Source organism: Symphalangus syndactylus, chromosome 10, assembly GCF_028878055.3.
Source record: "Symphalangus syndactylus isolate Jambi chromosome 10, NHGRI_mSymSyn1-v2.1_pri, whole genome shotgun sequence".
Lineage (NCBI taxonomy): Eukaryota > Metazoa > Chordata > Mammalia > Primates > Hylobatidae > Symphalangus > Symphalangus syndactylus.
In genome coordinates this window covers 92,123,513-92,150,781 of record NC_072432.2, presented here as the reverse complement: position 1 = coordinate 92,150,781, position 27,269 = coordinate 92,123,513, and the positions used below count along the sequence as shown (strand labels likewise).

The 27,269-nt window shown below is 36.6% G+C and overlaps 1 protein-coding gene across 3 annotated transcripts in view; it reads right to left on the bottom strand.

The window, feature by feature from the left end:
- Positions 1–935: 935 nt before the first annotated feature.
- RPAP3 (RNA polymerase II associated protein 3) overlaps positions 936–27,269 on the bottom strand; it is a 42,370-nt gene continuing 16,036 nt past the window's right edge. For 2 of the 3 annotated variants that reach the window (XM_055295123.2, XM_063611282.1), the window contains 11 exons: positions 25,783–25,853; positions 24,531–24,656; positions 23,428–23,555; positions 16,760–16,881; positions 14,815–14,885; positions 14,608–14,709; positions 7,457–7,695; positions 6,257–6,443; positions 5,090–5,187; positions 4,313–4,413; positions 936–1,240 (listed from right to left, as the gene is read on the bottom strand). In XM_055295123.2, the coding sequence (XP_055151098.2) occupies positions 1,155–1,240; positions 4,313–4,413; positions 5,090–5,187; positions 6,257–6,443; positions 7,457–7,695; positions 14,608–14,709; positions 14,815–14,885; positions 16,760–16,881; positions 23,428–23,555; positions 24,531–24,656; positions 25,783–25,853 (1,331 nt within the window). In that variant the 3' untranslated portion in view covers positions 936–1,154. The remainder of the gene's footprint in view (positions 1,241–4,312; positions 4,414–5,089; positions 5,188–6,256; positions 6,444–7,456; positions 7,696–14,607; positions 14,710–14,814; positions 14,886–16,759; positions 16,882–23,427; positions 23,556–24,530; positions 24,657–25,782; positions 25,854–27,269) is intronic. The other variant, XM_055295124.2, reaches the window with a different exon arrangement.

The following is a 27,269-nucleotide window of genomic DNA, read 5'->3' as shown; positions in this document are numbered from 1 at the left end:
CAAACATATCTCAATAATTTATACCACAACCTGAAGAAATTATCTTTGTAAATAAATTACGGTTACTTCTCAAACAATTCATAAGAATAGTAATATGTCTAATGGCAATAAAAATTAACCACAATATTGTATAAAATTGTAAACTGAACTGTCTTATTGATGCTGATAATAATTATAGGATGGTATTCTAATATTTTTTTACAACTTGATAGTCTCTAAAATTAACTGGTTTTACCAGTGTTTACACCATGCCCAAAATTTGCTGCTGCTACTTTAAACATTTACTTAATATGAATCTTGCGTCAAATTCAGTTAAATTTTGTAAGTATCAGTTGAGCACCTAACTATGTGCAAAGGTTTGTACTAGGTACTATGCAGAGTACAGGGATGGGCAGAGTTCTAGCCCTACTTTCAAAAGCTTACAAACGCTACGCTCACATCCAACACATACATATGGGCTATATGCTAATTAGTACTTTAAACATTACTAATTTTTATATTGTTACACCTTGCATTAGATTATCTGTCCTTAACTGCTATGTAACATGGATATCATAAGGGAAAAAACCCTATGGCATTAAAATGTAAGAATACTGTGATACTTCAATTAACCTAGTTTGAAAGTCTAGTTAAAAGTCTTCTTTCTTTCAACATAAATACTAAAAATACATACCTTGCAACTAAATAACTTCATGTTAGTGAATTGGCACAATAACATTTAAAAGTTTTATAAAGAAAGGATCTCACTATCTATTTAACTTCCTCTTTACAAAGGTAATTATTCATATGCTAATGAAGCAGCTTTGGCAAATGGTTAGTTACAAAAACTCATGAAAATATAAAACTAATGTTACATTTATGGGTCACTGAAGAATGTATCTAAATTTAACATTTAAAATGACTCATAAAATAAAATGCTGATCCTTACAAACATATCTCATTGTTTATATTTTTATTTTCAGAAAAACACTTAAGAGTTCACTTGAATACAATTCTCACTAGTTAAATCACAATTCACCTTATAGTTAATTAACTTACGTTCAAAGATAGTCCTTTCCTGCTATATAATTTCATTTTCTTAAGAAGCAAAACGCTTTCAGTAGAAAAAATTTACATATGAAAGTCGAAAACAATTATTTCAGCAAAAATGGAAATCAACCACCGTATCTTTTCTTGAGTTCCTCAACAGAATTATCCTTCAATCCTGACTTGTCTATGTGATTAAATAATGCATGTGCAACTGAAAAAGAAAAAAAAATTCTCCATTTTAATCTCATTTTTTAAAAACCAAGCAAAATGTAAATTAAAAGGAGCAATCTGATTTGTCAAAAACATTTTACATTTTAAAGCAATAAATAGGTTTATAAATTCTAATTCAGATATTTAAAAAGCCAATCTGAGAACACAAAATTATATAGGAATCCAACAATGGTTCTTTCCAGAATATTTTGCTTTAGCAGTATAAAATTTCCCCTGCATTCTCGATGATATTAATCTTGCAGATTAAACTTAATTCATTCTGTACTACCTTAAAAATGTTTACCCTATCTGTGTAACAAGTGTACTTTTATTTACTTAATATTTTTATTTCAACTAAACTGTTTTTCAAACCTAAATCATTTTATTTTAAAAGAAAACTTTACATCACTACTGTAAATGAAAAACAGCAATGACACTGATGAAATCACACTTGATGAGACAGTTAAATATTTTTATATTACAAAATTAAAACTACTACATGTTAAAAATAAGACTATGAATCACAAAAAAATCATATTTACTACCACTGATCGGTCGACACTCAACATTAGGAAAACACTGTTCTAGTTCATGCTTCTCAACATTAAAACTGGAGAACTAGCTAACAGTTATTAATGATAACGGCAATAATAAAAGATAACAACAGCTAAGTATTTACTGAATACTTAGTTGCAGGCCAGAACCATTCTAAGCGCTTTCCATGTTTAACTTAGCAGACAGTGGAAACCCCATCAAGACACTACTATTGGGCAGTCAATCTGAAGAGCCCACTTGCATTCTCGGATACCTTGAACTTATCACATTAGAGTAACAATAAATTCATTCATTCAACACACTGACACTGAGGGGTTATTATGTACTAGCACTGAGGCCCAGTGAACGAGGTAGACAAAGTTCCTGCTGTCATGGAGCTTTCATTCTATTAGAGAGGGAGATATAATAAACATACACATGAACCACTGTCAGCTAGTAATGTATTATGAAGAGAAATAAAGCAGGGTAAGAAGAGAGAGGTTCACGGGGGGTCAGTGAAGAAAGACGTCTTTGAAGTGGTGACAGGTGAAAACCAAATGAAGAAGCACACAAGTGAAGATATGTAGGAAGATATTTTAGGTTAAGAGAATAGCCAAACACAAAGTCCTTGAAGCCAAAATAAGTTTGGCAGTTTGGTAATTTTTTTTTTTTTCTGAGGCAGAGTTTCACTCTTGTTGCCCAGGCTAGAGTGCAATGGTGCAATCTCGGCTCACTGCAACCTATGCCTCCCAGGTTCAAGCGATTGATTCTCCTGCCTGAGCCTCCCAAGTAGCTGGGATTACAGGTGCTTGCCACCATGCCCAGCTAATTTTTTTCTTTTTTTGTTTTTGTATTTTTAGTAGAGACGGGGTTGCACCATGTTGGCCAGGCTGGTCTTGAGCTCCTGACTTCAGGTGATCCACCTGCCTCAGCCTCCCAAAGTGCTGCAATTACAGGCATGAGCCACTGCGCCCGGCTGACAGTTTGGTATATTAAAAGCTATATAAAACCACTATAATGGGGCACAGTGGTTGAAAAAAGAGTGGTAAAAGATGAGGTCAAAACAGTAATAAGAAACAGTAACATTTTTCAGGGATTTCAAGGAACATTTCTGGTTAACTAAAGCTAAAACCAAAACTTTTGGTTTAAACCCTCACTATTAAAATATACATATATATATTTTAATATATATATATATTTTATTTTTATTTAACTATTTATTTGAGACAGAGTCTCACTCTGTTGCCTAGGCTGGAATGCAGTGGCACAATCATGGTTCACTGCAGCCTCAACCTTCTGTGCTGAAATGATTCTCCCACCTCAGCCCCCCGAGTAGCTGGGACTACAGATGCACGCCACCACAACCAACTAATTTTTGTATTTTCTGTAAAGACGGGGTTTTGCCATGTTGGCCAGCCTGGTCTCAAGCGATCCTCCTGCCTTAACCTCCCAAAGTGCTGGGATTATAGGCATAAGCCACCATGCCTGGCCTAAAATATATATATATCTAAATTACATGTCCACTTCCCTAATTTCAAAAGTATCTTTCTTATTGTTTTAAAATCATTCAACATCACTGCTAAAAAGATAAAGAAGAAATAAAAGAAGCCTACGTATGTTTAGTACAGGAGGTATCTGAAAATGGTACACTGAGTTTTGCTAATTTTTAAAAATAAAAAAAAAGATACACTGGTATGTGAATGACTTTTCTCTTTTTTCCTGAAATGAGTATAGCCCAAAACTCTGAGCAACTGAAGTTTCTGCATAGTGCAATTTTACTTTAATTAGGATTTCTCAAAATGGACTCTTTATGCCAAAAATTGTGATGTGGAAATAAAAAAGAAATACAATTCTTCAGGTTCATCACTTGCCACTTATTACTCCCTATTCTACAATCCAGCCATACCATTTTAAATTCTCTGGACTCAATTTGCTCTTTCCTGCCTCGGAACCAATGCATGTATCATTCTTTCAGTCTAAAACTCTTGCTCAGCCTTTCCTCTGACTCTTGCACTTCTTTGACAATTCAGCTAAAATCAAACTCAAGGAAATTACCTCTCTCAGAATGGATTAGGCCTTTCCTGTACCTCGCCCAGTTACATGGTCCTGTGGCTTTGATCCTTTACATCTTCAGTAACAGTAGGAACTCGACCATTATACCATTTACTGCGTTTTCAAGTAGAAGACCTCAGACTATGGAGTCAGACTGCCTGGGTTCAAATCCTGGGTCTGGCTTCCTAGCTATGTGACCTTAGCAAGTTTCTTAGCCTCTCTATACCTGTTTCCTCCTCTGTAAAAGGAGAGTGAAAACAGTACCTACACTTCATAATATTGTCAGGACTAACAATACAATTTTAACTCTCCTTGTTATCCAATTTAATTAACTTAAATATAATTTCATATAATTAACACAATTTAAATATAAATAATTAAATATAACCTTATACACAATAAGTAGTCAATAAATGTCAGCTATTATTTATTGAATGAATAAAGCAATGTACAAAAATAAACATGGGAAAACTTTCATAGAACTTACTCTTTTTCTCTGTTTCTGACATAAACATCACCGCCATATCAAACCTTTTTAGTTCAGAAAGTCTTTGTAAGATTTCAAAGATGAGTGATGGCTTTTCTTTCCTGAAATAATCCAAATATAAAAACAAATGATCAGTTAAAAGCAGCTCATTTATTAATAATTCTGTTTACTAACACAATACTTCTAATTACACATAACTGACATCATTTTTTCCCCTGGATACTACCTATATTTTAAATGCCCAAATGAAGAGATTTATCAAGTCAACTGAAGAAATTACAATATTCTCAAATAAGAGCTTAGCATAGAAACTATTATTCTGTTAAAACACTGGTCACTTCCATACCCTACTTTTCTCTACAAAAAAATTAGAGTCCTTTTTCCTCCCTTTTAAACTTTTCCCTTTTGATTGTCCGTACTTGTCATTTCCTTGCAACTTCTGTTAACAATGAAACTTACAAGAAAGCTAACTTTGCTATATGCTGCTAATTTGCTATATACATTCAAAGAGAATGAACTTCCCAATCATTGGAAATAGCATAGCATCGTAAGAGTACAGTAAATTCTCACTTAACATCATCAATAGGTTCGTGAAAACTGCAACTTTATGTAAAACAGCATGCTGTATAAACAAACCAATTTTACCATAGGCCAATTGATATAAACAAGACTTACGTTCCTATGTCTTAATTATTTTAATTAAAATTGCAGTTTCCAAAAACCTATCAATGACATTAAGTGAGGACTTACTGTATAACTAAAAAAAACTTGACTTACTCAATGTAAAAGTCATGGAGAATTTTAAGAATCTGGTTGAATACATCTGGATCCAGATTTTTCTGAAACAACTTAGGATACAAAGATGGTTCAATTTGCTTGAAAAAAAAAATAAAAAGACAATTATTTGATGGCAACACTTACATATCACAAATTACACAACAACTGCTTGGGTAAAAATAGTAAAGAATAACTACTTTGGGAGGCCAAGGTGGGAGGATCACCTGAGGTTGGCAGTTCGAGACCAGTCTGACCAACATGGAGAAACCCCATCTCTACTAAAAATACAAAAAATTAGCCGGGCATGATGGCACATCCCTGTAATCTCAGCTACTCGGGAGGCTGAGGCAGGAGAATTGCTTGAACGTGGGAGGCAGAGGTTGTGGTGAGCTGAGATTGCGTCATCACACTCCAGCCTGGGCAACAAGAGCAAAACTCCATCCAAAACAAAAAGAAAAGAATAACTACTATGCATTAGCACTTATGAATAATAATGGAGTCACATTAAAATGCAATTATGATAGAAGAATGAAAGTTACAAGAACTGCATGATAATCACTCTGTTCTAGTCACAGAAAAATCTTATGAGCAGAAGAGATATACACCATCCTAAGAGAGACAGGAAACTTTAAAGGCTCTCAAAGAGCAATAAACATAACTAGAGATATTTAAAAGTAGGATTACACGAGAAAACGTATTTGGAAGTAATTTTATATTGCACAATTATAAGGAAATGTTACTCTCATTACACTTGAAAAAGACCATGCTAATCCATTATTTGCTAAATTTCATAAGATTTGATTCTTTTTCTTAAAGCAAATATTACAAGAATGACTGCCTACATATTGCAAGCACTGCTTGGCACACAGAAGACACTCAATGTATTTTAGGATTTTTTTTGAAGGATTAAGCTTAAGCTAATATATAAGAAATTAGATTAAGTTATTTGAGACAATAGAATTTGACACAGAATCTATTGCCAAAGGAGAACATCAAGGTTCCCTGGTTGTAAATATTTTTAAATGGTCTGACCAGGGTGACGTATTCTACAATAATTTCTACAATAATATCCTACAAAAAGCAAATATGGCACCATTACTATAAAGTGACAAAAGAAGTTCTCTGACCTTTTACTTACAACAGAAGTACTACCTTCCTCTCTCTTACCTTTAAATACTGATACAACATATCTGGAGAACTTTTTAATTGTCTGAAATCAGATTCGAGCTGGAACGAGTTTGCAGGAATTGGAGGAAGAACAGTTGTGGCAAACTGAGCAGGTTTTTGTTCTATCTCTATAGGCATTTTCTCACTGTAAGACTGACATACATCCTGCTTCAAACTGGCTTGAGGTCTGAAATATTTCAGAGGTATCAAACAGAAAACAACCATAAATAATCAAAGCTCAATCAAGGAGACATCAATAAAAATTTTTAAATTTTTGACTTTATTAATATTATATTATCTACTTGTATTATACAAGCATTCAATTATTGCAGCTAATAATATATAAACATTTTTTGGCAAAATAGATTATGCTCTTACAAATTTTCACATGCTGGCTATGTAATGACTATTCTCCTCTGCTGGGCAGCTAACCTATCCACCTTTTGAGTACACCATTTCTATATATTTCAATTACCATGTCACATACACTAATGATTTAGCCCTTCAAAGATCTAAATGATCATTTTCAAGATATTCCAAAAAGGAAGAAATGCTTCCTCCAAAAAAATTGCCTATATAGTATTGTCCCATGATCTATACTATCACTTTAAATAAAAGTACTACTAAAGTTCAAAGTTTAAATGAAAAAACAACTTTTAGCAGGTTTGTTGAGTGGCAATGTAAAAATATATGAGTAAGGTTTCCATACCTCAAAATGAACCTAATTAGTCTATATCTTCTATATTCTCATTATTAAGAAAAAACACAAACTATTTCTTAAATGCCAAACAAAAGTTAGAGTCCACAACAGTCTTAAATACTAATGGATGAAATAATGGCAATCCATAAATTCTACATTTTTATGAAGCTTCCTTTGAAAAAACTAAAATTTTGCTGAACTAAATAATAAAACTGAAATCCTAGAAATGAACATTTTTAAACAAAATCAATTTTCAAGATACCTTCTTATCATCTCTAAATTTCACACTGTGGTTAAGAAAAAAAAAAAAAAATAGTAATCATTCCTTCAGCAAAATCACCCTTACCATAAGTACAAATAAAAAAGAAAAGCTAGAACCTTAAGTTAGGCAGTTCAAAAAATTAGCATGATGAGTACAAATCAGAAGTCTCAGTAATATCAATTCTCCATTGGAATTATCCCATTCTGGATGATCATCAAATAACAGTATTTCTACTCACTGCAGGGATGAAGTATCACTGACTTCTTCTATTTTCAATACTTTTGCTCTTGGAGTATCACTTGTGGGAAAAAGGTCATCTTGGCTTGAATTCTTCTTACTTGTGGTGCCTGTGGCTGCTATTACATTTGCTAGATTAATAGGATTATTCTCTGGAGCAGCAGCAGTAGTGCTATCTGGCACATCAATAGTCTGGATCAAATTACCAGTTTCTTCAATAATAACCTTCTTGAGTGGTTTCTAAAACAATTAAAATCAATTCCTTAAATCAAAATATTAAAGGTTTCCTATTTTAGGGTCACAAGTTAAAAGGCTGCAATGTTCTTACAGCTAATATCCCAGTGATTAGTAAATCCAATTTGGTGGCTAGACAGACTTAGCAGTCTGAGAATTTTGTATCTGAGAATACAAAAATAAAAAGCTATACAAAGCACTTATCCCAGGTAGGTCGAAACAAGGGAGAGAGACATGTATACGTAAATATATAAGGCCATGGGTATGTTTAAGAGATGAAAGCACAAAATGCTAAGAGAACACAGGAAGGAAGATAAACACTGGCATGAGGGAAGCCTTCACAGAAAAAAGCACACAGGAATGGCAAAGTTGAAGGGTACAGCACAGTCAGTGGAAAGGTGAGAAGTCCAGTGGGGCTGGTGCAAGGCAAGGCATGGTGGAGATGAAGCCTGAAAGGCTGTTTGAAGACAGCTTATGAAGCGACTTGGATGTCACGAAAGGATTTTGGACTCTATTCTAGGGGCGATACAGCAAAGAAATTACCAAACCAACAGCAGTACTGTGGACTAACTGAAGGCAAGTGGAATAAGGGCAGACAATAACCAGCATTATGTATGGGACAGACTATCATTAAAACCTAAACACATTGTCTAAATATATAGCAGCTGGATAAAACTAGCCCAGGATTAAAAATCTGCCAAGTAATATTCACAAAGTTGGTAAAAGTAAACCCTTTTTTCCAATTTAATAAAATAAATGGCTTTCACTGTTTATCTCGATCACTACACACGTGTCATTTTCAACTTACGCTGATATTTAATAATATATGTATATCTAATAAAATATAACAATATTCTTCACTATATCATCATACCAAACACACAGAAATACACTGAGGAGCTATTGTTCCACCAATGGTATTGAAAAATGAAACAAGAAAAGCTTCTTCTAAAATTTGCAAATATTGATTAACAGTTGCAGCTATATACTTTTGTATATGTTTGAAATTTGTTTTATCTTTAGAAAAGAGAAAAAAACTTTCCTCAATGTACTCTAAGTATACATTCCAACTACATAGTTGAATTATAAATTGAAAAGTTGTAAATATAAGCACTTCTCCTTCTGCAATAGATAACAAACTCAATGTTAAAACCAGAAATCCCATTAATGCAGCTAAGATATGACCCAATGGTAATAAATGAGTGTTACTAAATGAAGGTACAAAAATGAAAAAGCTGTAAGAAAATTTATAACAGAATTCTTCAAGCAGTTCTATTTTAAAGAATAATCATATTAAGGCCTATGCTTTGCTAAGAACTATATCAGCAAAAGTTTTTATCAAGATACTGATCAAGAATGGATATGTGTATTAAACCCTTTCCTTGACAACAGATATGTAAATAATGATTTGAATTTATGAATTTCCTAATCATTGGTCTCTGTTAAGTGTAGACCCGGGGTCCTGAGAGCCACTGAGAGTCACTGATGACAGCTTGGAAGGACTGTGGGGAAGAACAGTATGCTAGTAACAGGAGTACACCATAAAAGAAACCACTATAGAAAGAAAGAACTTAAGAAAATATGAAAGGTTCAATTCACTCCTTTTTTAAAATCATGACTCAGAAGCGTAACATTTTATTTAGTTGTATATTGTGACCATTTAGAGAGAAAGAGAGAAGAACAAAGGAATAAAGAGAAAAAGGGACCAAATAGGTGAAGTTTTGACATCAGGAAACAGAAAAATGAAAAAAAAAAAAAAAAAGGAAATAAAGCAAAATAAGATATTTTAGCAGAGACTAAAGGATCAGGAAAACTTTCACTTATTATCACTCTCAGGGGAAACCCCAGGCCCAAGTTCACCTACATCTCTGCTCTCCTACACTCCGTCTAGAGGTTTGCTAAAAATACCTCCAAGCTGCCAGCCCTTCAAGCACAGACTACGCTGCCCTAGCCTTTCATTTCAATAATCCTGAGACTCATTCTCTTCTCTCTCTCTACTTTCCGTAGTCTTCCTTTCTTTCCTGACCACTTTCTCTGGTTACCAGGTGGTGTCACAAACACGTGACTAAAAAGGAAACTAAAATTTGTTTCACCTGAAATTGCCTCAGCATTTATGCACGTTATTTCCTTTGATATAAACTAATCTGTGAGTTATTCTCAATTTAAGGAGAAAAAGTAAGGATAACGCAGGGATTAACTAACTTGCTCACGATTGCAAAGTTTATCAAGTGGGGCTCAAATCCAGTCTCAAAGGCATTATACCAAACTGCTATCCTCTGCTTTTTAAAAATAATGCCCACATTTTTTTACCATGAAGATCCATTATAAAAATCAACAGCAATTTTTTTCCCTTCCCACTAGGATACCAACTTTGTTGATTTTGGATCATTTACAGAACAGTTTACCCCGAGATTTCTCATTTCCTAGAGGTGTTTTGTTTTGTCATATTGCCATAGAGATTTAAATTTACATTGTAATTTTCACAACTATTAACATAAATTCATTTTTGACAAGAAGGTGGACCCGACAAATTTGTAAAAGCTACTTATGGTATATTAGCCATGGGATATTACACATATCACATGGCAATGTTTTCATAATTATGGACAGTGACATCTAACAAAGGCCTTCTGTAAACCTGTGAATTAATTTTTGTAAAGAAGTGTTACAAAGATGTAAAAGTTTAAACTACATTTAATTAAATAATCACTTTTACTGAAAAGAACAGTAAATAAATACATGAAAATGAGCATAATGTGGGAAAACAACCAGATTTATGCCTGGCACACACAACACACACAACCAGTATTACCAAGAATACAGTCATAATAGGCCAGGCATGGTGGCTCATGCCTGTAATCCTAGCACTTTGCGAGGCTAAGGTGGGCAGATCACTTGAGGTCAGGAGTTTAAGACCAGTCTGGCCAACATGGTGAAACCCCATCTCTACTAAAAATACAAAAATTAGCCAGGCGTGATGGCAGGTGCCTGTAATCCCAGCTACAAGGGAGGCTGAGGCAGAAGAATCGCTTGAACCCAGGAGTCGGAGGTTGCAGTGAGCTGAGATCGTGCCACTGCACTGCAGCCTGGAGGACAAGAGTGAAACTCTGTCTCAAAAAAAAAAAGAATACAGTCATATTAAATGCACTGGAAAAGTATTAAACTAAGAAATCTATTTGCTACTACTAACTAGTACAAATGTAGCAAAACAAACTTTTTCTCCTTTTCTGCTTTTATAAAAAGAGGATAAAAATACCTCCCCTGACTTCCTTATGAAATTGTTATTTCTAATAGAGAAAACTGACTGTTATGCAAAGGATCGTCTATGCATAACAGTTTAAGAGGGCAAGAAGAGGATCTTGATCAGTCAGGGGTACATAGAGAGGTTTTTTAGGGGTGATGTCTTTTAATTTTCTGACTCGGCGGTTTCATGGGTGTTCACTTTGTAATTATTCTCTAAATCATAATTTGTCTTGTGTACTTTTCTGTATGTATATTTCATAATTTACTTGATGCAAGGGTGTTTATCCCAACTTCAGAAAAGAACAGTAATAAAAATACAAAGATTTAATTTCTATAAAATGTAAAACTGCTTGAAATTCCTTTAATATAAGAGAAATAGGTAGAAATATTTAAATTGATAGACTTAAATTAAAATAGTCACTTCAAAAGTTATCCCAAAACTCTAAATACTGCTAAATTTCCCTTATATGTCAGTAATCCTAGGAAGTATTTTTTAAAGATTCTAAAAAAAAAAAAAAGGTGGGGGGGGTGCCCCAGTAAGGCATTACAACATTTTGATCTTCAGTCACTGATACCCTTTCTTCCACATTTCCTTTAAGAGTTAGGGGGCGTTCTAAGATGGCCAAATAGGCACAGCTCCAATCTGCAGCTCCCAGTGTGATCAACATAGAAGAAGGGTGATTTCTACATTTCCAACTCAGGTCACCAACATCAAAGACCAAAGGTAGATTAAACCACAAAGATGGAAGAAAGGGTATCAGTGACTGAAGATCAAATTAATGAAATAAAGCGACAAGACAAGGTTAGAGAAAAAAGAGTAAAAGAAACAAACAAAGCCTCCAAGAAATATGGGACTATGTGAAAAGAGCAAATCTACGATTGACTGGTATACCTGAAAGTGATGGGGAGAATGGAACCATGTTGGAAAACACACTTCAGGATATTATCCAGGAGAACTTCCCCAACATAGCAAGGCAGGCCAACATTCAAATTCAGGAAATACAGAGAACACCACAAAGATACTCCTCGAGAAGAGCAACCCCAAGACACAAAATTGTCAGATTTACCAAGGCTGAAATGAAGGAAAAAGTGTTAAGGGCAGTCAGAGAGAAAGGTCGAGTTATCCACAGAGGGAAGCCCATCAGACTAACAGCTGATCTCTCAGCAGAAACCCTACAAGCCAGAAGACAGTAGGGGCCAATGTTCAACATTCTTAATGAAAAGAATTTTCAACCCAGAATTTCATATCCAGCCAAACTAAGCTTCATAAGTGAAGGAGAAATAAAATCCTTTACAGACAAGCAAATGCTGACAGATTTTGTGACCACCAGGCTTGCCTTACAAGAGCTTCTGAAGGAAGCACTAAACATGGAAAGAAACAACCGGTACCAGCCACTGCAAAAACAGGCCAAATTGTAAAGACCATTGAGGATAGGAAGAAACTGCATCAATTAACGGGCAAAATAACCAGCGAACATCATAATGACAGGATCAAATTCACACATAACAATATTACCCTTAAATGTAAATGGGCTAGATGCCCCAATTAAAAGACAAAGACTGCAAATTGGATAGAGTCAAGACCCATCAGTGTGCTGCATTCAGGAGACCCATCTCACGTGCAAAGACGCACATAGGCTCAAAATAAAGGGATGGAGGAAGATCTAACAAGCAAATGGAAAGCAAAAAAAAACCGGGGTTGCAATCCCAGTCTATGATAAAACAGATTTTTAAACCAACAAAGATCAAAAGAGACAAAGAAAGCCACTACATAATGGTAAAGGGATCAATTCAACAAGAAGAGCTAACTATCCTAAATATATATGCACCCAATACAGGAGCACTCAGATTCATAAAGCAAGTCCTTAGAGACCTACAAAGAGACTTAGACTCCCACACAATAATAATGGGAGACTTTAACACCCCACTGTCAATACTGGACAGATCAACGAGACAGAAGGTTAACAAGGATATCCAGGAACTAAACTCAGCTCTGCAACAAGCAGACCTAATAGACATCTACAGAACTCTCCACCCCAAATCAACAGAATATACATTCTTAGCACCACATCACACTTATTCCAAAATTGACCACATAATTGGAAGTAAAGCACTCCTCAGCAAATGTGAAAGAACAGAAATAACAACAAACTGTCTCTCAGACCACAGTGCAATCAAATTAGAATTCAGGATTAAGAAACTCATTCAAAACTGCACAATTACATGGAAACTGAACAACTTGCTCCTGAATGACTACTGCGTAAATAATGAAATGAAGGCAGAAATAAAGTCTGATCTTTGACAAACCTGACAAAAACAAGAAATGGGGAAATGATTCCCTATTTAATAAATGGTGCTGGGAAAACCAGCTAGCCATATGTAGAAAGCTGAAACTGGATCCCTTCCTTACACCTTATACAAAAAATAATTCAAGATGGATTAAAGACTTAAAGGTTAGACCTAAAATCATAAAAACCCTAGAAGAAAACCTAGGCAATACCATTCAGGCCACAGGCATGGGCAAGGACTTCATGACTAAAACACCAAAAGCAATGGCAACAAAAGCCAAAATTGACAAATGGGATCTAATGAAACTAAACAGCTTCTGCACAGCAAAAGAAACTACCGTCAGAGTGAACAGGCAACCTACAGAATGGGAGAAAATTTTTGCAATCTACCCTCTGACAAAGGGCTAATATCCAAAATCTACAAAGAACTCAAACAAATTTACAAGAAAAAAACAAACAACCCCATCAAAAAGTGGGCAAAGGATATGAACAGACACTTCTCAAAAGAAGACATTTATGCAGCCAACAGACACATGAAAAAATGCTCATCATCACTGGGCATCAGAGAAATGCAAATCAAAACCACAATGAGATACCATCTCATGCCAGTTAGAATGGCAATCATTAAAAAGTCAGGAAACAACAGATGCTGGAGAGGATGTGGAGAAATAGGAATGCTTTTACACTGTTCCTGGGAGTGTAAATTGGTTCAACCATTGTAGAAGACAGTGTGGCAATTCCTCAAGGATCTAGAACTAGAATTACCATTTGACCCAGCAATCCCATTACTGGGTATATATCCAAAGGATTATAAATCATGCTACTATAAAGACACATGCACACATATGTTTACTGAGGCACTATTCACAATAGCAAAGACTTGGAACCAACCCAAATGTCCATCAATGATGGACTAGATTAAGAAAATGTGGCACATATACACCACGGAATACTATGCAGCCATAAAAAAACAATGAGTTCATGCCCTTTGCAGGGACATGGATGAAGCTGGAAACCATCATTCTCAGCAAACTATCACAAGACAGAAAACCAAACATCACATGTTCTCACTCATAGGTGGGAATGGAACAATGAGATCACTTGGACACAGGGCAGGGAACATCACACAGTGGGGCCTGTTGTGGGTGGCGGGTTGGGGGAGGGATAGCATTAGGAGAAATACCTAATTTAAATGATGAGTTGATGGGTGCAGCAAACTAACATGGCACATGCATACCCATGTATCAAATCTGCACGTTGTGCACATGTACCCTAGAACTTAAAGTATAATTAAAAAAAAAAAGTTTATTAATACAATGGTTGGTTTCCAATTCTCCTATTACAACATATTTAAATGGCAAGGAAAAAATGAAAGTACTTTACTTACAGTTGATCCAGGATGCGGTGGGTTATCAATGGGTTTTACCACATTTTGTCTTTGTGTGGAATCAAGAAAGACATCATCCCAGTGTCCTTTCTCAATTAATTCCTTGAAAGTAAATTTATAATCATAACTATCAAAATATTTATTAAACAACAAATAAATATATGTTTCAGAAAATATGACCATGTTTGGGTGAAAAGAATACATTACCTTTTTAATTTTGGAGAGTTCAGTTACTGCTTGCTTATTTCCAGGTTCCAGAAGTAAAACAGTTTCAAAATCTAAAGTGAATTTTTTAAAAACATTACAACATAATTAAAATGTGGAGTTTTCATATTCACATGTATATTCATGATACATTCAGTTAGTAATCACATTTTCAGCTCAAGAAGTTTTACTCAGATTATTAGGAAACAGGTGAGCTATAGTAAGAACATTTACTGAACACTGTTGTAGTTGTTGTATATGAATTTTCACGTAACCCTCACTACAACCCCACTTTAAAGGTGATAAAACTGAGGCCCCTAGAGGTCATCTAACTTAGCAAAGTTCACCACGTAAACAAATGACAGAGTAACTCACTAAATGTAAAATATTAATAGAATAATTGAATTACATACAACAAAGTATTACTCAGCCTTAAAAAGGAATGAAATTCTGATACGTGCTCCAACATGGACATTATGCTAAGTTAAATAAGCAGAGGCAAAAGGACAAATACTGCATGATTCCACTCACATAGGATACCTAGAACAGTCAAATTCAGAGACAGAAAGTAGAATGGAGGTTACTAGGGCTGGGGGGAGAGTAGAATGGAGAGCTATTGTCTCATGTATATAGAGTTTTAGAATGGGATGATGACAAAGTTCTGGTGATGGACAGTGGTGGTGGCTGCACAATGTAAATGTATTTAATGCCACCGAGCTATATATTGAAAAATGGTTAAAATAATAAATTTAATGTTACATATTTTTTTAACCACAATTAAAAAAAACACTGCTGTAGCTAACAGGCTTATAGAGAAACTGCCAGATTTTAAATGCACATACCGGAAAAGAACAGAGGCTGAAAATCAATTATCTAAGTACTGATCTCAAGAAGCTAGAAAAACAGCAAATTAAACCAAGAAAGTTGAAGGAATAAAATAAAAAGCAGAAGGAAATTAAACAGAAAACACACACAGGAGAACCAAGTTGGTTCTCTGAAAAGATTAATTCAGTGAATATCCTAAAAGAGAAGGCCATAAAAACAAAGAAAAAAAAATAGTATCAAGAATTAAAATGGCATCAGATCTCCATTATCCTCCATTCCCTACCTGCTGATAAAACCACAGCCCAAAGAGTTAAAAAAAAAAAAATCAATCACTAACAGAAATTCTTCAGTTTGCAGGATGGCAGATAGGAAAAGATACAACTTGCTAAACAAAGAAACTTCCTCTGCTTATTGGGATTTAAAAAAAAACGGCTGAAATCGGTTGGAACCAAGATGGCCAAGTGGAGTTTGCACAAAAACGAGCTTGCTGATGTCACAGCCTGAATTTCCACCAAGTTCTACTAACTACTCCAAATTTGCACCTGCAATCCATTAGTTAGCATGAAGAGATAGCTACATATGCCCAATAACTTTTCCCTTTCCTTCCACTAATTACCTGCTAATTCCAGTATCCACCTCCCTAAACCCTTTCTAATAAAATTACTGTCTTAAGGCCAGGACAAGGAGACAGATTTGGGTTTGATTCCTGTCTCTTTGGGAGTCAACTTTCAATATAAATAAAGCCTTTTCTCAAAAACCTGATGTCACAGTATTGGCTTCAAGCATATCACACAGTGAGTCGCTTTTGCTCAACAATACTGATTCCCTTCCTTTTCATTCTTGTCTTTTTATCGCTTTTTCCATTCTCATCTATAATTAAAATTTTTCATTAATGTTGGCTGGCAATTAGCCAGAATGTACTGTATGCTACTAAACAAAAAGATGATCTGGTACATTGCGGAAGCTGCATTCCTCCAAATCTATTCATGATCTAAACTGTGGAAAGAAAACATAATTCCCTAAGTTCAGTATCTTTGAACCATGAGTAAGCTACATGAATCTCTGCTTCTATAACTTGGGCACTCATCAGGATGACTGAGTGCCAGCTGTTATAAAGTCTTACCTTGTTTTGCCTCATTTAGCTTTCCCAAAAATGTTCTTGCAGTTCCTCTTCTGGCAAAAGCTTTAGAATATGAGCCATCTAATAAAATGGCTTGTGTGCAGTCTTTTTCAGCTTCTTCATATCTATTGAACATGATAAAATTACTGACTGGAAAAAAGGCAGCTCATGGAAAAATGTCATATAAACTAAGTTTCTAATTTAAAAAGCTTATATATAATTTCAATCACTAACTCCTAAATCTGTGTTTGAAGTGAAGAACTATTTTATAAATTTTTTATTCTCACCAAATCTCGGAATCATTTGGTGAGGAGGGAGAAGGTACCAGATTGAGGGAATGTTAGGAGAGTCTGCTGGAGCGATGAAATAATAATGCAAAAATATGACTAGGCAGACAGACGAACACCACTGCTGGCAGCCTACCTCCTCTCCAAGTCTCAATATGCACAGGTACTACATTAGAATTTTAACTGGCATTACTTTTCTAATAAAACTTTATTAACATTTACCCACAGTAAACCTTCCATACTCATAGAAAAACAAAAAAATGAGAACTTGCTATGAATGTGATAGCATATCATCTAATACTTTGCATAAATTCTACTCAGCCATGCAACCAGCAATCAATTCAGACTTACAGACTTACTCATTACTGCTCTACAAGAACAAGGTGCTTAAGAAGAGCTCAAACCGCCCCCACCAAAAAAACCCAACAACAAAAAAACTTCAGACATTCTCATATATTAATGACATTAATGAATTATTGTTAATTTCTTAGGAGTGCTAATGGCTATGGTTATGTATAAAATATCCTTTCCTTCGCGATAAAACGTCATAATGTTTATGATTTGCTTTACAATAATTCAGGGGGAAAATGCTGAAACAAATATGACCAAAAGAAGTATGGCTTGTTAGAACTAGATGATGGACACATGGAGTTTATTATACTACTTTTGTATAAGTCTGAAAAGTTTCATAAGAATATTAAAAAAAAAAACACTCCTGTAATTGCATTCTCCCCAAGGCCTAAATGGATGTCATCTTCCCCTCAAAACAAGATCTCATATGAAAAAAATCAGAATTTCGAATGAACTTAAACATCTCTGATTTATTTAACTCACTTTCCAGCAAGAGATAAAGAACGCATCTGTGTTCATGCCCTTATCAATGTTATTTTCTACTTGCCTGATTATATCATTCAAGATACCTGCATGGCCCCCATACTTTTCAGGATAAAGTCAAATTCCTTTGGCGCGCAAAGTCGGGGGCCTGCCTGAGTATCTGGCCTTCTCTCTGCCACTGTCCCCTGCAATAACAGCCATAATATGAACTACTCACCCTTTCCAGGTTAAAGTACCACCAACCTGCCTACTCCCATGTCTTTGAACCTGCACTAGACTTGACCTGTTTCCTGTTTTTTCACCTAACTCATACTACTCCTTTAGATCTCAGTTTGGTTTGAACAATTTCAAGATGCTTTCCATGAATTCCTCTGCCTGGACTCAGTCTATGCCAGTATTCTTCCCACTCTGAACTCCTATAGCACGTGTCCTTCATGGTGCTATCTTAGCGTATTTTACAAATATTGGTCTCCTTTTCTGTCGCTCCCTGCAACTTTCGGGTTTCTTAAAAACAACTACACTGGCCGGGCGCAGTGGCTCACGCCTGTAATCCCAGCACTTTGGGAGGCCAAGGTGGGCGGATCACGAGGTCAGGAGATCAAGACCATCCTGGCTAACATGGTGAAACCCCATCTCTACTAAAAAAAAATACAAAAAAAATTGGCTGGGCGTGTTGGCGGGTTCCTGTAGCTACTCGGGAGGCTGAGGCAGGAGAATGGCATGAACCCGAGAGGCGGAGCTTACAGTGAGCCAAGATCACACCACTGCACTCCAGGCTGGGTGACAGAGCAAGACTCCATCTCAAAAAAAAAAAAAAAAAAACAACTGCACATTTAATATTTGTATACTTAATACCTTCCACAGTGCCTCACAGAACACCTGATACATTTTAGCACAATAAATGTTCGCTGAATAAGTAAATCAAAAAATTTCCAACACCCAAATTCAAAGAAAATTTAGAAGATAAACGTTTAGGAAATCATTTCAATTGCATATTTAATTGCATGTTCCATTGTACAGGTGAAGACAACCCAACAATTTTTCTAGAAGTCTGAAGTTGCCACAGAGGTAGATGATTATTCTTTGAAAATGGACTCACGTAAGTCCTTTAAAATTATTAAATGTCTCCTGTGCACTCCATTTGTAAACTGAATTTAGAAAAATCCAATCAACAAATATCTTTTAGGTGGTTGGAGAAAAAGACAGACTAATCAAAAATAGAAAAATGGTGAGTGTGAAAAACTATCATCTCTGCCTAGCTCCTTAGCCCTGATTCCTTCTGATTTTCAGTTAGGTCCACTTGCCCTAGTGTGTCCGGAATTAGTGGGTTCTTGGTCTCACTGACTTCAAGAATGAAGCCGCGGACCCTCGCGGTGAGTGTTACAGCTCTTAAGGTGGCGCGTCTGGAGTTGTTCGTTCCTTCCGATGTTCGGATGTGTTCGGAGTTTCTTCCTTCTGGTGGGTTCGTGGTCTCGCTGGCTCAGGAGTGAAGCTGCAGACCTTCGCGGTGAGTGTTACAGCTCATAAAAGCAGCATGGACCCAAAGAGTGAGCAGTAGCAAGATTTATTGCAAAGAGCAAAAGAACAAAGCTTTCAGTGTGGAAGGGGACCCGAGCGGGTTGCCACTGCTGGCTCGGGCAGCCTGCTTTTATTCTCTTATCTGGCCTCACCCACGTCCTGCTGATTGGTAGAGCCGAGTGGTCTGTTTTGACAGGGTGCTGATTGGTGCATTTACAATCCCTGAGCTAGACATAAAGGTTCTCCATGTCCCCACCAGATTAGTCAGATACAGAGTATCGACATAAAGGTTCTCCAAGGCTCCACCAGAGCAGCTAGATACAGTGTGGACTGGTGCACTCACAAACCCTGAGCTGGACACAGGGTGCTGACTGGTGTGTTTACAAACCTTGAGCTAGATACAGAGTGCCGATTGGTGTATTTACAATCCCTGAGCTAGACATAAAGGTTCTCCACATCCCCACCAGACTCAGGAGCCCAGGTGGCCTCACCCAATGGATCCTGCACCAGGGCTGCAGGTGGAGCTGCCTGCTAGTCCCGTGCCGTGTGCCCGCACTCCTCAGCCCTTGGGTGGTCGATGGGACTGGGCGCCATGGAGCAGGCGGTGGCGCTCGTCAGAGAGGCTCGGGACGCACAGGAGCCCACGGAGGCGGGGGGAAGGCTCAGGCATGGCGGGCTGCAGTCCCGAGGCCTGCCCCGCGGGAAGGCAGCTAAGGCCTGGCGAGAAATCGAGCACAGCGCCAGTGGGCTGGCACTGCTGGGGGACCCAGTACACCCTCCACAGCCGCTGGCCCGGGTGCTAAGCCCCTCATTGCCCAGGGCCGCCGGCCGGCTGCTCCCAGTGCGGGGCCCGCCAAGCCCACGCCCACCCGGAACTCCAGCTGGCCCGCAAGCGCCGCGCGCAGCCCTGGTTCCCGCTTGCGCCTCTCCCTCCGCACCTCCCTGCAAGCTGAAGGAGCTGGCTCCTGCCTTGGCCAGCCCAGAAAGGGGCTCCCACAGTGCAGCGGTGGGCTGAAGGGCTCCTCAAGTGCCACCAAAGTGGAAGCCCAGGCAGAGGAGGCACCGAGAGCGCGTGAGGGCTGTGAGGACCGCCAGCACACTGTCACCTCTCACTAGGTCTACTCCGGCTCTAGTGTAAATGCAGCCCCTAATCACCATTAAGTGAACCACCCTCTACTAAATCAAGTCTTAGTCTGGTTCCAGTTCCAGCAACCAAAATTCTACCTTATTTTTGTGACCAACTCTCAACTCTGTTTCCCAAATCTAATATCTAATACTACTGGGTTATTTTCTTCTTATCCTATCTCTAAATCTATGCTTTACTCCCTCTAAGAATAGGACTCAGATTTGTTCTTGGTCAGTCCTCTTCAAGGGCTACAATGTTGGCCCAAACTTCTGTCCTTATTTATGATTATCTTCTTATTTCTTCAGCCTTTCTGAAGCTAACCATCTACCACCCTACATTCCACAATTTGCCAGCTCACAAGCACTCCATTACTGTAACTCAAGGATGTCTTGCTCATCTCCCGATGCAAACTACTAATTTAGACTATCACCTCCAGAAAGCACATTCTCTAGGAATCCTGGTTGGCCTAACTAGGTGAATTTCTTCTTACTCCCTACTGCTACTCCGCACACTGGTAGGTAAGACTGACTATACTGCTGGTTCTAATTAGCTCTAATTTGACACAGTTTGTAGAACCTCAAGCTATAGGATGGTTACCTAAACTAGGAGTAGTCCAAGCTTGAAATGTTGCTTTTTTATGTTCCTCACATAGTCCATAATACATAACAACAGTCTCCATGTACAGAAAAAAATTCTGATATTAACTGTGAATCTAAAAGATACACTAGAAAAAGATACAAATAAGAGTCTTAAGTTATTTTAATTTAAAATATACTCTGCTAACTTGGTATAATATATTCCACTAATATGATTATAAACTAAAGAAATAAAACTAATACAATAAATTAGATATCTTATAAATGCATATATAATCTCTCACCTATTAGAAGGCATTACTCTTAGCATTAGTCAAACCAACAAACTCAGGCTTTACAATTTTTAAACCAATGCACAATTCTTTGATAGCAAAAATCAAAATTTTCATAAGTGAGCAAGAGATGCAATGATCTTTACTCTGACTAGTCAACAAAAGAATCTATCTCTAGTGATATCTCTTACTTTAAATGAGGTTAAAGATATAATCAAAATTTATTTCTATGACAGGAGCTCCTAACCTGAGATTCTCTGAGGGATGTAGAAACTTGTTTAGGAAAAAAACTGTATCACTATTTTCACTAAACTTCAAATAAAATTTAGCTTTCTTTCAAATACAAATGCAGACAACAGTATCTATCACTTTGTCACCAATAGAAATCAGATATTTCGGCCAGGCGCGGTAGCTCATGCCTGGGAGGCTGAGGCGGGCAGATCACCTGAGGTCAGGAGTTTTGAGACCAGCTTGGCCAACATGGCAAAACCCCATCTCTACTAAAAATACAAAAATTAGCTAGGTGTCATGGCGCATGCCTGTAGACCCAGCTACTTAGGAGGTTAAGGCAGGAGAATCGCTTGAATCTGGGAGGTGGACGTTGCAGTGAGCCAAAATTACACCACTGCACTCCAGCCTTGGTGACAGAGGAGGACTCTGTCTCAAAAAAAAAAAAAAAAAAAAATCAGATATTTCCATATCACATTACAACTGTTACTGGTATCTCAAAATATTGCTTATGCTCACCACTATTCAGAATTACAGTAAAAATTTAACCTGTTGCTTATTTGCATGTGATTGCAGTGTCTGGTTTATAGATACTCTTGTGACAAGGCTGGCAACTGTTGGGCAACTCTGCCCTAGTAGTTATTCAGAAGACAAAGAGCTAAGGCATGTGTTATCACATTGGAAATCTAATATTGCTTCAGGTATTCCCTATCCACACTTGCTTGTTCATCAGTACGTGAAAGATGTGTCGAGGACCATCCCAAAATTTGGTGTCCTTATTGAAACCTTACAATCATGTCTTTAAAATTTTTTTAACATTAACTTGTCTGTATTTTAAATGTAGTTTCAAATATAGTACAATCACCTGCAAATAAGCAGCAGGTTAAATTTGTACTGTAATTCTGAATATCGGTGAGCATAAAATACAGCACTTGCCTGTATTTTAAATGTAATTTCTCATTTCGAGGTGTTAATAAAAAAGCAAATATACTACATCACAATTTTTAATATTTTCAAAACTGTATTTTGATATAATCGGTTTCCTTTGTAATCCTAGTTGTACAGTTAAGCATTTAAAAATATTCTGAGAAGCGTTCAACATACAGCTAAAGGGGAATTCATGGCACTGAAGAAGTTTTGAATTCCTATTTATACTATTTACAGGCTTTTTAAAATTCTGGCATTAGTGTGTAAAGTATAACAAGAGAAACAAAGTCTGAGTCTAAGTTTCTGCCATCGGATATAATTCTACTGACTGTCCAACTTGGGCACATCCAGAAAAAGCTGGTTAATGTAGGATCAAATGTTTGTTACATATGTTATTAATCAGCAGTTTCAATGACAGCAGTTCCCTTTTGTTATACATGTATGTATATAAAACATTTCCAGATAAGACTTTGCCCAAAGGGCTCTGAAGTGAAAAATAATATTTAATCAAGATCCAGAATACTATACATAAAGCAACTAGAGAAAAACTGGTAAACTCTGTAATGCCAGACTTAAAAGTGGGAAAATATTAACAAGAACATCTACTGAATACACACCTTGTGCCTGGAACTATGTATACCACAGGTACATAAACACACACATACACATACACACACACACTATTTTTCCTCTCTCATTTCACTTTAATTTAAATGCTCAAAAATATATAAATTAAATTTTAATTTACTTAAATTTACCATAAATTGGCATGTTAGCTAACCTAACACGCCATAATTGGCATGTTGGGTAACTTATGGTAAAAATTTACCAATTTATTGTAAATTTGTATCCTGAAAAGCACTAAAATGTAACCAATACTTACTTCTGAATCTTCAGATAGGCCATAGCTCTGTTAGCTGGAAGAAGGGCATTAGCACCATCTGCTGCTATCCCTCGAGTATAGCATTCAATGGCTCTTTCATATTTCCCCTCTTTGAAAAATCCATTCCCCTGTTATTTTGTAGAGAAATATGGAGAATAAAAAAAAAAAAAATTGAAAAAAAATAAATGAATTCAAATCTTATGAAACACTGCAAGGATATTCACCAACAGTATTTCAGGAAAGAATACTGTTAAAAATCTGGCCCATGAGACACGTTTTAAACTCTGTTGGTTTGGGTTGTTTCTTTTTTAATGGCATTATCTCTTTTCAGTACTAAAAAGGAAAAACATGTATACTACTATATTACTTTGCAGCATTCACTATTATTCCATTAATTACATATTACACAAAGCTTAAATTTAAAAACCTATTTTAACAAAGGTCCAAATAATATACTGTCTTAAGTTACATTAGAAGCTGTACAAAAGGATTTCATAACTCAAATAAATTTTGTGAAAGAATACAGTACCAGAATTATAAAGCCCACTCTTCAATAACTTTAATATGCCCAAATATAAGATAAATTCAACTGTATTGGAATTTGTATACCTCATTTCACTACAACATTTACTTACAGTCAGTCAAATATCACAATCAATAATCATTTCATAACTATTGATTAGGAATCCTCTGTGGGTCCAGGAAAGGCTATAAATAAACTAAACCTCCTCAACTCATGATTAGTAGAGGAATTTCAATCAGAAACAGTCCAGAGTGAATTAATGAAAAAACTACATTATAAGAATGGATTGTAATTAACTTCTATGTTAAATTTATAACTATGTATATGTAAATATATAATAAAACATTCAAAAGTAGTTTCCTAAACTTAAGTGTTTCTATAGTTATTTAATTTATATATAAAGTCATCAATTACCCAAATTTTGAATTAGTAGGTCCCAGAGGCTTTAGTGCATTTAATTTCCAATTCCTACTCAAGCAAAACTTTAATATTAGAGAAGAAAGAAATTAACTGATATACAAGAAATAAATCAACACTCAGCAAAAGATATACATTGTATGTTGGGATAGCTTTGGATTACCCGATCTTTCTCTGAAATGGCCTGCTGCTTATTCTGTTGTGCTTCAATTAGATTTCGCTCTCCTTCTGTTGACTTAATCACTATGTCAGCTTCCTTTGGATATGAGTTTCCTTTGGATGCTAAAGCCTAGGAGACATAGCAGTCAGCTAAAATAAAACAAAGTAATGCAAGATGCATATATATTTGACCTTAAAACATAAATACCTCAAATACAGTAGAATTTCTGCCACATTTTAAATAATCAAAATAACATTTTCTACTCTAATTCAAAATCTTTCTACTTATTAAAGTAAAAAGTAAAATAAGTATATAATAAATTTAATGTGCTCCTCATTTCAATTAAAATTAGTATCAAATGCCACATACTGCATGTTTTGACTTAAAAGTGGGAGGTAAACATTGGGTACACATGGACATAAACAGAAACAACAGACACTATAGACTACCTGTTGGGGAGAGAAACACTGGGGGTGGGGAGTGGAGGGGATGAAAAACTACCTATTGGGTACTATGCTCACTATCTAGGTGACGGAATCATTCATACCCCAAACCTCAGTATCATACAATATGCCCATGTAAAAAGCCTGCACATGTACCCTTTGAATCTAAAATACAAGTTGAAATTATTTTAAATAAATAAATAAGTAGCATCCATTAAAAATAGTTGCTCATTTATTCAACAAATATTTATTGAATTTCTATACGGGCCAGGCACTGTTTTAGGAGCTGTTTTCAGACATAATAGTTCATTACAACTACATCACCAAACTTCTCAAATTCAATATTCACAGTCATTATTTGACCTAAGGCAAAATTTTAAAAATATATAATACAGTTCACAACTATAATCAAGTTAACGTATTTACCAGATCTTATGTGCAATAGTAATGGTAATATTTAAAAGCACACTTTCCCCAATCACTGTCACTTTTCTCTCAATGTTTCAATCAGTGCATAAGCCAAAAAAGAAGAAAATCAGTGGGATAAAAAAATAATAATTCTGTCATCTGGGAAAGAGTAAAGCAGTAGTAGTTCTAAAGATCTCAGGCAACTTTTAGAACAAGCAAGGGTCTTTAAATACCATTACACTCCCTCTAGCTTGCAAATTCATTTAGTAAAACTCTATAGTACAAAGAATTAAAATTAGAAAATCTCAATATTAAGAAATCTATAGTACAAAACCTATGCAAAAAGCTTTACTTCTTCAAATAAAGGTCATAAGTAACACTTAATTTAAATAACTACAGTTTACCTGACTGATTTTCCTGAGTTCATTTGTTGCTTCAAAGTTATTTGGTTCCAGTTCTAATACTCTTTCATAATCTAAGTAAAAGAGAAGATAAAAAAATTTTTAAAGATAGGTAATATTTTAAAACCTGTACAAAACAATCTTTTGTTGCCTGTGACAATTAGGCAACTGTCCTACAGCAAAATAAAGGAGAAACAAAGAAATACCATCATTAGGCCACTGAACTTTCTTTTTTTGAGACAGATTCTCACTCTGTTGACCAGGCTGAGTGCTGTGGCACCATCTTGGCTCACTGCAACCTCCAGTTCCCAGGTTCTAGTGATTCTGTACCTCAGCCTCCTGAGTAGCTGGGACTACAGGCACACACCACCAAGTTCAGCTAATTTTTGTATTTTTAGGAGAGACAGGTTTTCTCCTCGTTGCCCAGGTTAGTCTCAAACTCCTGGCCTCAAGTAGTCTTCCCACTTTGGCCTCCCAGAGTGCTAGGATTACAGGCGTAAGCCACTGTGCCGAGCCAAGCCACTGTACTTTCTTCTTCTCCCCCAGGGCAGAAAAAATCCTATGACAAACCATCTTCCACCAGCCTCAGGAAGGATACGTGCTATCATATCATAAGTTGTACATCATAAAACCAAGAAGCAGGCCGGGCGCAGTGGCTCACTCCTGTAATCCCAGCACTTTGGGAGGCCGAGGTGGGCGGATCACCTGAAGTCAGGAGTCAAGACCAGCCTGGCCAACATGGCGAAACCCTGTTTCTACTAATATTACAAAAATTAGCCAGGCGTGGTGGTGGGCACCTGTAATCCCAGATACTTGGGAGGCTGAGGCAGGGAGAATCACTTGAACCCAGGAGGCAGAGGTTGCAGTGAGCCGAGATCACACCACTGCACTCCAGCCTGGGTGAAAAAGCAACACTCTGTCTCAAAAAAAAAAAAAAAACCTAAGCAGCAGCAAAATCCAATTAAATATCAGCTTTATTCAGATTTTGTGATTTATAATATACAAACCTATTTTATGAAATAACAGAAGGCTTAGAATTTACAAGTGAACAGGCTGGGCGTGGTGGCTCACGCCTGTAATCCCAGCACTTTGGGAGGCCGAGGCGGGCGGATCACGAGGTCAGGAGATCGAGACCATCCTGGCTAACACGGTGAAACCCCGTCTCTACTAAAAATACAAAAAATTAGCCGGGCGAGGTGGCAGGCGCCTGTAGTCCCAGCTACAAGGGAGGCTGAGGCAGGAGAATGGCGTGAACCCCGGGAGGCGGAGCCTGCAGTGAGCCGAGATCGCGCCACTGCACTCCAGCCTGGGTGACAGAGCGAGACTCCGTCTCAAAAAAAAAAAAGAATTTACAAGTGAACAAAAATGTGTTATGAGCTTTAAACACACTACCTCTTGCCTCACTAAAGCCAACAAGACATTTTAATGCCTATTTTACAGATGAGAAACTGAAAATCAGAGGAGATACTGGTCACATAGCTAGTACTTAG